An 11832-nucleotide genomic window follows, 5' to 3' on the forward strand; every position below is an offset into this window, starting at 1 on the left:
GTTCCTTCTCCGGCCCCAGCTCTGCCGCCGTGGTCTGTTCCCCATGCGACGGAGGTGGAGGACGACTGGGAGGGGTCAGAGGACCCTCTTGCCCATCAGTGTGACTCTGAGCAGGACTGGGTGGACGACTTGGAGGATGCCGGCAACCTCGACGTCTCCTCTGACCCGGGGTTTGCCTCTCCCCTGCCTACCATGGAGGAGGGCACTTCCTACACGATGGTGCTCCGTCGGGCAGCTGAGGTCCTCAACCTTGATCTCCCTACGGTGGCCCTCAAAACTAATCTCCTCACTGAGGTGCTCCAAACGGCGTCCACTTTGTCGGAGCCCCTGCTCCCCTTTAACGACGCCCTCACTGACGTCTTGTTGGGCACTTAGTCGCGGCCAGCCACGGGGGCCCCTGTGGATAAGAATGTCGCCAGGCGCCACCGCTTGGCGCCTGGTGATCCCGCTTTTCTGACCACTCAACCTATGCCTGAGAGCCTGGTTATCCAAGCCTCGACGTCACAGAGTGCCTTTCCCACGACTCCGCCAGATAAGGACTCTAAGAAGCCGGGACCAGTTCGGTAAGCGGTTGTTTTCTTCTGCCAGCTTAGGGCTGATGTCAGTGAACACCGCCTGCTTATTGGGCCGCTATTCCCACGCGGTGTGGGATACAGTTGCACAGGTGTTGCCTCAGTGTCCTGAGGAGATCCACGCTGTGCTGTCCCAAGCTGTTGCCGAGGGTAAGTATGCGGCTACTTTCGCCATTCGGTGTGGTTTGGACACCGCGGACTCACCGGGTAGGGCGATTTCTACGACTGTGGCGCTTCGTCGCCACGTCTGGTTGAAATCTACCGGGTTTTCGCCTGATGTCCAAAGCTCGCTCATGGACATGCCCTTTGATGGCACTCGCCTGTTTGGCGATAAGGCCGACAGTGCAAGGACTCGCGGGCCACAGCCAAGTCCTTGGGCCTTTCTGCAAAAAGCCAGGCCACTCCTGGATTCCGTTCCTTTCGTGGCCACGGCAGAGGCGCCCAGGCACGTTCCTTCAGAAAGCCTGCGCAGAACTAGCCTCAGCGCGGCCACGGCTTCGGCAGGGGCTGGTCTGGGAATCAGCGTGGGGGTCAGTCCACCTCCGCCCCCACTGCTTCTATCTCCAAACCTTCCTAATCCGAGCTTTGTGGAGCACTCCACGCCGGTGGGTGGCAGGATCCGCCACCACCTCCCCCACTAGCGCGATATCACATCGGACAAGTGGGTGTTGCAAATCATCCGCAGGGGTTATTCTCTTCCCTTTCAGTCCTCCCCTCCAGCCATGCCACCTCAGTGCCACCGCATGTCGGGGGATCACTTGGTACTTCTCCAGCAGGAAGTCATGGCCCTCTTGGCCAAGGGGGCCATCGAGTGCGTTCCCGGGCCGGAAGAAGGGAGTGGTTGTTATTCCCACTACTTTCTGGTCCCCAAGAAGGACAAAGGGTGCCTGTGCCCCATCTTGGACCTCTGGATCGTCAATCGCTTCCTCCAGAAGGAGAAGTTCAAAATGCTGACTCTGACTCAGGTCCTGGCTGCCCTCGACCCTGGAGACTGGATGGTAGCGTTGAACTTGCAGGACGCATATTTTCCCATCCCCGTCCGGCCGGCCCACCAGCGTTACCTGCGGTTCACGGTAGGCCTGGAGCATTTTCAGTTTGCCGTGCTCCCCTTCGGCCTTACCAGCGCCCCTCGGGTGTTCACGAAGGTGATGGCAGTGGTCGCAGCTCACTTGCGCAGGTCGGGGATGTCAGTCTTCCCTTACCTCAACGACTGGTTGTTGAAGGCGGGCTCGCCTCAGGCAGTCGTCAACCACCTTCAGACTACGGCCGACCTCCTAAATTTGCTGGGGTTCTCTATCAACGTGCCGAAGTCGCCCCTGAGTCCCTCTCAGAACCTCCCCTTCATCGGAGCGGTTCTGGATTTGACGCTATTTCGGGTTTATCCTCCCGAGCAGCGAGTCCAGGATTTTCAGGCTAAGATTCCGATCTTTCAGCCTCTGTCCCGGGTTTCAGTCAGGATGACCCTCCGGCTCCTGGGCCTGATGGCCTCCTGCATCCTGCTGGTGCAACATGCCAGATGGCATATGCGGGCTCTGCAGTGGGACCTGAAGTTCCCGTGGGCGCAGCATCAGGGCAACCTGTCCGATAATGTCCAGATTTCGGAGGGCACTGCACGACCATTGCAGTGGTGGATCACAAATCGCGATTGGGTCAATGGCAGATCCCTCTCCCTTCCCCAACCGGAGCACACAGTGGTGACGGATGCGTCCCACCTGGGATGGGGAGGCCACTTGGGAGAGGCGGAGATCAGAAGACTCTGGTCTCCGGCGGAGTCCCGGCTCTATATCAATCTTTTAGAGCTTCGGGCGATCCTGCTTGCACTGAAGGCATTCCTTCCTTCAGTCCGGAGAAGTGTTTTGCAGGTGTTCACGGACAACACCACTGCCATGTGGTATTGCAACAAACAGGGCGGGGTGGGATCCTGGACCCTATGTCAGGAGGCTCTGCGCCTCTGGACATGGCTGGAACATCAAGGCATTACCTTGGTGGTTCAAACCCTGGCAGGTTCTCTGAACGCCAGGGCGGATGAACTCAGCTGCCGGTGCTTGATGAATCACGAATGGCGTCTGAACTCGGACGTGGTGCAAGGTCTCTTTCAGCAGTGGGGAGATCCTTGGTTAGATCTATTCGCCACCGAAGAGAACGCGCAATGTCATCAGTTCTGCGCGTTGGAATTTCCAAGGCGCCACTCGCTAGGCGACGCTTTTCGTCGCGAGTGGAGTTGCGGTCTATTGTACGCCTTTCCGCCTATACCACTTCTGCCCAGAGTGCTGAAGAAGATTCGGCACGACCAGGCCCAAGTCATCCTTGTGGCTCCGATTGGGCACGAAGATACTGGTATCCCGAGCTACTCAGCATGGCGATCGATCCGACTGCCTCTTCAGGAGGATCTTCTGTCGCAGCTGCAGGGGTCGGTCCTTCACCCGAACCTGTCCAGCCTCCACCGCCATGCGTGGAGATTGAGCGGCGACAGTTGACAGCTTTTGATCTTCCTCCCGAAGTCTGTGATGTCATTCTGACAGCCAGGTGTCCCTCCACTAAAACGGTATACGCCTGCAGATGGAACAAGTTTGTGGCATGGTGCACAGCTAAGTCTGTGGATCCCCTTTCGGCCCCTCTTTCTAAAGTCCTTCTGTTCCTTCTTTCTTTGGCCCAGCAGGGCTCTGCTCTGGGTACTATCAAAGGTTATCTTTCGGCCATCTCCGCCTTTTTACGGCTACCAGATCAGCCTTCTCTTTTTAAGTCCCCGGTTGTTAACCGTTTCCTGAAAGGCATTACGCACACGTTTCCTCCCGTGCCGTTCATAATGCCTCAATGGGACTCAAACCTTGTCTTGACATATCTTCATTTGCGCTCCCTTCGAGCCCCTTCATACCTGTCCTTTGCATCTTCTCACTCTCAAGACTGCTTTCCTGGTAGCTATCACCTCTGCCAGAAGAGTGAGTGAGCTCCAGACTCTTTCTTCTAAACCTCCTTTCCTTTCTGTTCATCCGGACAAGGTGGTTTTAGGGACCTGTCCTTCTTTCTTGCCAAAGGTTGTCACGCCCTTCCATATCGGGCAGACCATCACTTTGCCTACCTTCTTTCCGCCTCTGCATCCTTCCAAAGCGGAAGAGAGGCTCCACCGTCTGGACCCAAAACGTGCGCTCTCGTTCTACCTGGAGCGCACACAACAGTTCCGAGTGGATGACCAGCTCTTTGTTGGCTATTTGGACGCTAAAAGAGGTCGGGCTGTGCACAAACCGACCATCTCTCGGTGGGTCGTTCTCTGCATCAAGGCCTGTTACTCGTTGGCTAAGAAGGCGCCTCCTGTGGGGCTGCGTGCCCATTCTGCCAGGGCGACGGCAGCCACTACTGCCTTGGGACGCGGCGTCCCCTTGCAGGACATTTGTCAGGCAGCTTCGTGGGCCTCGCTGCACACGTTTACCAAGCATTACTGCTTTGACAGTCAGGTGCGGAGAGATGGCTTCTTTGGCCATTCTGTTCTCCGTGACTTTCTGGTGTAATCTATTCGCAGACCCACCACCGGGGTTGGAATTGCTGGGGTATCTATTCTAAGGTAAGGAATCTATCACTAACGCGTCTTTTTCAGATGCACAAGTTACTACTTGTATAACAATATATCTGTAAGAGACATTAGTTAGTGATAGATTCCCTACCGCCCCACCCATCCTTCCCATTCTGCGAACTGATTTCTAGGGTTAAGGTCATCCCTTTCAGGGCCCTAGTTTTCTTGGCACCAGTGTCAGTTTCTTGCATGGCTCTGCGTTCCTGCCGCGGAAAGTCTTGTACAGAACTGACATCAGCGCGCATGGGTGGCGCCTAAGTAGTCTCCGTGACGTCATCTCGGCGCTTCTGACGCCAGTGACGGACGCGGAGTCGCACGACGCCACCTACTGACGCGCAGGGGTACTGCTAGCAAAACTTTCCGGATTCAATCTGACGCCTGGGGATATTCTAAGGTAAGGAATCTATCACTAACTAATGTCTGATAGATATATCGTTACACAAGTAGTAACTTGTGCAATATCGCCAAAACAACAAATAAGTAAAAGACACAGCACAATAAAAAACCGACACCAATTTATAAAATTAGAGAAAATGGTATCTGTAAAAGGACACCAAAACAACAAACATCCAATGTAGGAAACTTAAACTTAAACCAATGTAGGAAACCGGAGATAGGCATTGTTTAGAATAAATTAAAAAATTGCGCATTCTAGCTCCAAAAACCTTAAAGCGCCACCCACACCTATGTGGTTATGCTGGACCGGGTCAAAGTCAAAGTCTTAGGCTGACCGCGTTGGAACACAGGTTTGATAGGATAAGGGCTAAGTCCTAGTCAAAAGTTTACCTTCGGATTTAGTCTTTTTCTTGGAGCTTTTCTTTCGTCTGCAAGCTTGTTGGCAGGTCGCAGGCTTCTCTGATCCGAAGTTCGATTCAGCGACTGCGGCCTGCTGCAGTGCGATACCTCAATGAGCCCCTGGAAGCCTATTTCCTAGAAGTCGACGGTGAGGAGCTCTGGAGCTTTCAGTGGGGCAAACTAGCACGGTCAGACCTTTTCGCAAGTCAACGTCGAGCCGATATCCTCCTGGAGCTCTTCTGCAAAACTTTACAGATTTTGTAGTTTCTTGGTTCCTTTGGGGAAAATAAGTATCCACTAGCTCAGTACAGGGGTTCAGAGACTCTGGATTGCCTCTTGGGGGCTAGAACTCAATTTCCCACAATGCACCTGCACAGTCCAGGAAGAATCCAGTTGCAACTAGTCAGCTGGGGGTGGTCCTCTGGGGGCTTGCGGGTGACTTTTTCCAGCTCTGTCGCACCTTTTACTGATCAGGGAGTCCTCTTTTTTTCCTTTGAGTCAGACACAGTCCTTTCCTTGTGGAACCTTGAGAGTGTAGCAGGTGCAGTCCTTTTGAGTGCAAGCTCTCTGTGTTGCAGTCCAATCAGGGCAGTCCTACTCCTTTTGCTCCAAGCACTGTTCTTAGGAGCTCCTGCAGCTCTCCCATATTTATGCTCCATTCTGGGCTGGGTAAAGAGGGAGACACCCCAACCAATAGGGGTAAAGTTACCTCTCCTATGACCACTTCCTATGAAATGTGGCATATTTTGACCCAGAATGCACTGCTCTCCAAAACTTAATTTGGAGAAAATATCTCCTTGGTGTGTCTATGTAACCCAACCCAAACGTGTGGCTAACCATTCACTACACTCAACTTCCAGCCCCTCTCCTATTCTAATTAGAGGGGCTCCCATCTAGCTGGGGATCGCGGAAGTGGGGTCTGGCCAGGGTCCTGTGACAATTGTTCTCCTGTCTTTGAAGTCCAGCTTATCTCCCTAGCCCCGTTCCTCTCCCTGGCTTATCCAGGAAGCAATACATTTCCCCCCCCCCCCCCCCCCCAAATAAATGTATTGTTTCAGCCCCAGGTCTCTTCACACCTACTAAGGGAGCAGCTTGGCTAACTGTGTCAAAGGCTGGCCAGTAAGAAGAGGCTGCTACAGGGCTGTTTCAGGTAATTTCAGGATAGTAAGCTCTAAAACTACTTTCCTTGCGAGGCAGGCCTTGCATTTAAAATGACACTAGACACCACAGCAGTTCGCTCTTAAGTGCATTAAGTCCACTGGGGTCTATTAACCTACATGCCCTTACACTAGGATCTTACAGGTAGGTTGTCTTGGCCAATTACTGTTATAACAGTTGCTATATACCTTTAGTGGACCTGGTTATTAGAGCCCTTTCAGAGTCAGTAAACACCAGCGTCAGTCAAACAATGGGGATGATCAGGCCACAAAGGATGACTTTATACACATACAACCCACCCCACCCCACACCAAGTGAAGCTCTCCACATCTTCACAATAACCGCTCAGGGTTAGTTAACAGAGGCTGAAAAAGGGAGCGTGCAGAATACACTTGCAAGAATAAGTATATCTTACCCCGCATTTCCACTCTCTGACAAGATGGCATACCAGTGCTTTTAGAACCCTCTACAACAACTGTTTGCAAATAGCCATCAGTTCTCTGTTCTGAGCCCTGGTGAAAGGACTTGCACCTGGAAAGAAAAATAAACAGCTTCACTTCAGTAATTCAAAACCTTTTTCAGAACTTCTGCCCAAAATACTGTATCTCCGAGGTCTGGTGAGCAAAGCTGCACCATCACTGTTCCGTGGTGAGCCTTTCTGTTTTTCAATGACCAAGAGGAGAACCTCTAGGTATTCACGATCACATCACATTCTGGACGCATCGTTGGACTCCCAGCAGTTTAGCCAACTTTTCTGACATGCACAAAGTGAGTGCATCAGTTGCTATCCCAGAGGGCTCCCCTCCACTCAAAACATATTACTCCGACATTGGTCTTCCAATTCATGTCCGAAAGAATGGGGGCCTGTTTAGAGCACACCTAGAAAGCAGTCATCTTGGTCTACATCCAGGGCTGCCCCTCATATTTTTTCTTCCACCTTGATCATAACCTCTGTTGCGGTCTTCTGTAATGAAGATACCTCTTACTGTAAAGATCCCGATTTGGTTCCATAGAATGACACATTGCTTCCACTATGCCTCCATCTTCTACTTCGCGTTTGATACACGACTCATCAGACACTGCAGCTTACCTTCAGTGTTGCACATCATGGTCTCAGTGGTGCCCATTTTAACCTTCAGATCATTTTGTAATGCATTAATTGTCTTCATTAGTGTTTCGCCCTACATGTGTATGCTGTTTCATCTTTATCTCCCTCTAGCCAGTCCTCTGTGTGTTACAATACAGGTTAAAGAAATCTTAATTTCTCTTCTTTTTGGATGCCATTCTACTTCAAATACTGAAACTACCAAGCAACAGGGTGAGTCAGGCCTATTTGCCAAGTGTCTTGTGCACCGTTAGGTCGCCAGGGCCCTAATCGGTTTCTCCAGGGACTGCTCACAGAGTGGTATTCACCAGGTGTTGTATGATGGTGCAAGGGCACCCACTGGCAAGGGGGTCAAATGTGCCAACTTTCATGGCACTCTAGCTCTCTTTACCTGGGATTCGACCTCCTCAGTCAGTCACACCTCTGTTAACACCATGATCCTCCAGAGGGGCTTTCTCACTCCTGAACTTGCCAAGACTCCAATGCTATATGCACATTGCTCCCCCACCTCTCACTCAGGGGAGCGATGAGCCCAGGGCTGCCGCTATCAGCACAAGTTTAATTGCATTGCAAGGCGTTGCAGTATGTCCTGCTGACTGGTAGGGCAGAGAGGCACAGCAATGACTTCCCTCTCCCATCCGGCTTCACCTTCGAAGTAAAGCCCACTACGCCCATACCTCAGAATATGGGGGTGGGGAGGGGGGGGTGGGGGTCTGCATGAATTAATGGCAGAAAGAATGGGGGCCTGTTCAGAGCACACCTAGAAAGCCGCGATCTTGGCCTCCATTCAGCCCTGTCCCTCTCTGCTGCAGCTTTAGTAAATAAATATACTGGAAAGTTACTGGTAGATCTGGAGATCATAAACTGGCAGGCAAGAATCTGACCTTTTCGTTTTCGGGCCTGGACTACCTTTTTGAGTCGTGTCTGTTCTCCAGCTCCCACCTGGTGGCTTCCAACATTCACCTCTTGGGTAGGAGAAGGGGATACTTCAGCTGTCAGCACTGAGGCCTTGGGTCTTCACTGGCTTTGTCAATGGTGGTATTGTCTCCTTCCAGCCTCCACTTACCCTCTAGCGATAGGCTTCCTCCATAATAGTATGCAGCATCAGGGTCTCCATCTAGAGAGGGCAGGGATTCCAATAGACGGAGGTTCCCAGAGCCCGTGGATGTTCCTGAAGTATTTTATGTTGTGTGGTGAGAGCTGGAATCTGCCTTAGAACCGAGTACCTCTGAAACCTTCCATTTAGATGTGCAAGTCTTATTAAGGGGCCCCTGAAATACGCTTACATCCTCTTTATTCCAGCCAAACGAGACATGCCTGAAATGATGTTGGAAAGCAGCATGAGTTCTCTGTGCGGTATCTCTGCTCCTAGAGTGGATCCTGATTGGTTTCTTCCTCCGTGTTACTTCTCTCAGTGCGTGCCTCTCTTGAGAAGCGGGAATCGTTACTTGCTCTGACGGGATCCATCTTACTATAGATAACACTCCAATTTTCCAAACTGCCTTATGAATCTGACATTCTAGCAGGTAATACACTTTTATTATTTCCACCTGAAATTATCGAATTGTAAATGAAGCACAAAGTAAATACATTTCAATCTCTGCTTTCTGACGTAAATAATGCAGTGTGACCGCCACGAGATCGTAGGTGTCTTTTGTATTGTATTAGTGGCCATCAAGGGTATCAAATATTAAATGTGTCCAGGGTAAACAGGCTGTCCGCGTCTTTTACGTATGTATGTGTGGTAAGGGGACGTCATGATGGAATGTAGAACATGAGCAGGTCGATGTAGATTGTCCCTAAGGTTCTGGCAGTGACGGTTGTGGCAGTTGCAGCCGGGATGTTAGGAGGAGAAGGGTGAATGTGCTGTGTCGTGGGCGCTTAAAGATATAATAAAGTTGCTTTCATCTTCAGCCTATGAGGAGGACGACTACTTACTTCAGTATGTTTGTGTTTTAAAATGCTGAACCTAGCACTATAATGTTTCACTTTGCTTCGATGTTTTAAAAGTGTGTTTCGCTGACCGTGCAGCAAGCCTTGACCCCCCTGTCACGCGTGCAGTGGTCTGCTCCGGACTCTAGAAGCTTCTGCTGGGCTACACCAGAGGAAGCGACAGTGACAGAACAAAGCCTCTGTACAAGTGTTTGTGCACCCACCTATGCAGGCTTTACAAAACATAACAAAGGGGCCTGGAACCACGTAATCAGGCTCCAGTCTCACCCTTTTATGAACTAGAATGGTAACATAGTTTTGCCTCTGTAGTTTCTAATCTACCCTTCTCTAGTCCCATAAACATATGCTGCTTTGAGAATCGGTTTAAGGGACATATAAGAGTTCGGGGTTTTCTTTAAATGTACCCAGGGAGGTGTACCTGTCAGGTGGAGTGTAAAGCTGTTAAATGATAGGATTTTAGTAGCTCAAATTGCAGCAGCAAGTGCTTATTTATGTTTAAAGGTGGTCATCTTAATTTATTTCAATTGTGATAGTAGGAGCGCTATATTGACGCAAAACAGTTTTTTTGTTTTTGAGCGAATGAGAAATATTTTCTGACTCATTCTGAGTGCTGCACAAAGTTGAAAATTGAATGCAAACGAGTTTTGTGCCCATTATGGGTCAAGAGCGAATAGGACTCACTCTGAAGGTTGTATGCACAATACCTACATGTTGGCAACTGGATAATTGTGTGCATCGTGGAAATACAATGTTTAAACTGCCACAAGTTTCCGTTGTCCATGTTTTAAAAAAAAATGTTTTTATTGGCATTTAAGCATATTATAGTACCACATCATATGAAATATGTGCAAACAGTACAATCCAGGTAAGCTTTGCCTGGAATTCGAAGGTTGCCAAAGTCATTCTCGACATGTCAAAGAGCAACTAATAAACAATACAAGATCAAAGGAATTAGAGACCCCCCCCTCAGTGTATCCCATAAATTCCGTTGTGCATGTTATTCCCCATTTAAAATTGCAGTGTGATCTGGTGCAAAAGAAAATCCAATTCTGTGCAGTCATTTTTAGGTCGCAGCTAAAGACAACTTGGGAACATTCAGAAAGTTGACGTAGGAATGCATTTCGTCTGTTCCTTACCACTAGGTTTGTGGTTTTTAACTAACATTTTCTGACTTTGTAGTTGCTGGTTTTATTTGCTTTTGGCTGTCCAGCTCAAGTTCGCCCCTCCCGTTGCCCAAACCTTGTTTACTGTATTATTCGAGAAACTCGCTTAATGTAAACAGGCCTTTAAATCTTGTTTTTCCTTGATAATGATGCAGCACTCCAAATAAGCATCTTTTAATTAAACAAGTATACGGGTAATGTCACAATAGGCTTTCACTGTCCCAGCATTTCACAGCTTTGTGTGTGATATTAGGAGAACCTTGACACATTACTATACTACCAGTTTACAGAGGACGATGGGAAGTCTTATGCAAGCAGCATTAAAACTGTTAGCTCACCAAGATTTTTGTTTTATCTCCCATTTCAGGTGAATGAGCTCCCGTTCCCCTTCAACAACCGCCAGCAGTTTGAGGGCAGTATCCGAACACCCATTGGCACATCATGGAATACACAGAGAGCCTTTCAGAAGCTAACAGCCCCGCGAGTGATCACCAAACACGGACACATCATTGAGCCTATATCTGAAGAGGACGCTTTCCAAAAGACTAGCCAGAATGTTAAGCCTGCCTTTGAATTGAATCCACAGAAAGCGCGGATAAAACGTGCCCATCGCAACCAACCAAGAAAACGGACGCAAAAGCAGCGAAAGGCTTAACCAGCCTGAGACCAAAAGGACCAGAAATTGAACTACTTTGTGTGATACCTTACTCCTCTGTGTAACATTCTTTGAGTTTGAAGTGTAGTATGGTATCGTAATCTGGAGCACACACTTTCATATAGAGAAAACCCACCTTGGAAGATGTTCATACAATCTCATGCAATCCTTGGTATAAAAGGAGCTTTTGTACACACAAAGAACTACTGGATACATCTTTCTGCGGGACTACTAGTTAAATCGTTAACATTACTGATTATATTGTCAATATATACCACAAATTTGTCAGAAGTAAGACATTTGGTAATGGAATTTAAGTAATAAAATGAATATTGTGCTCTTTAAGACTGTATTAGATTGTGTCATACAGCCTATTTTTAGTAAGCCCATACAACAAATAATTATCCTTTATGATGGTTCTTTTAATATGATTATGACTGCCGATGCAATTTTGTTCTGTTTGTGGAAGGTACATAGCCATTTCTATTTATAAGGAAACAGTACATGCCAGTTTGTGTAATTTGTCTGCATTGCAGCAGATCGTCAACAGAGTAGCTGCTCTTAGTAAACCTACACCGAGGACTTTTTTTATTTTTAGTAATTGACCTCTTTGACGTTTTTCCCTTTTTCAACTTCTATTAAACCGCAAAAAGTATTTATTTCTTAACGTTTGTGACCCCCCCACCCCCCCTCCCACGAAACGTGGACAAGAATGTTAATACCTTTTTTTTGTTTATCAAGCAGATGAAGGTAGGAGGAGCGAGACAAACGTCAAAAGAGAGTTCAAGCTTTTGTTACTGTACAGACTTATTTTAACGTTTTTGCTCTTTTCACCTTCAGAATGAAACATCTTGAGTTTTTAG

The 11832-nt window shown here is 48.8% G+C and overlaps 1 protein-coding gene across 2 annotated transcripts in view; it reads left to right on the forward strand.

The window, feature by feature from the left end:
- UTP14A (UTP14A small subunit processome component) overlaps nucleotides 1-11321 on the forward strand; it is a 458135-nt gene extending 446814 nt beyond the window's left edge. For both annotated transcript variants that reach the window (XM_085607771.1, XM_085607772.1), the window contains one exon: nucleotides 10682-11321. In XM_085607771.1, the coding sequence (XP_085463897.1) occupies nucleotides 10682-10969 (288 nt within the window). In that variant the 3' untranslated portion in view covers nucleotides 10970-11321. The remainder of the gene's footprint in view (nucleotides 1-10681) is intronic.
- Nucleotides 11322-11832: the final 511 nt, after the last annotated feature.

Source organism: Triturus cristatus, chromosome 5_2 (assembly GCF_964204655.1).
Source record: "Triturus cristatus chromosome 5_2, aTriCri1.1, whole genome shotgun sequence".
NCBI classification, from domain to species: domain Eukaryota; kingdom Metazoa; phylum Chordata; class Amphibia; order Caudata; family Salamandridae; genus Triturus; species Triturus cristatus.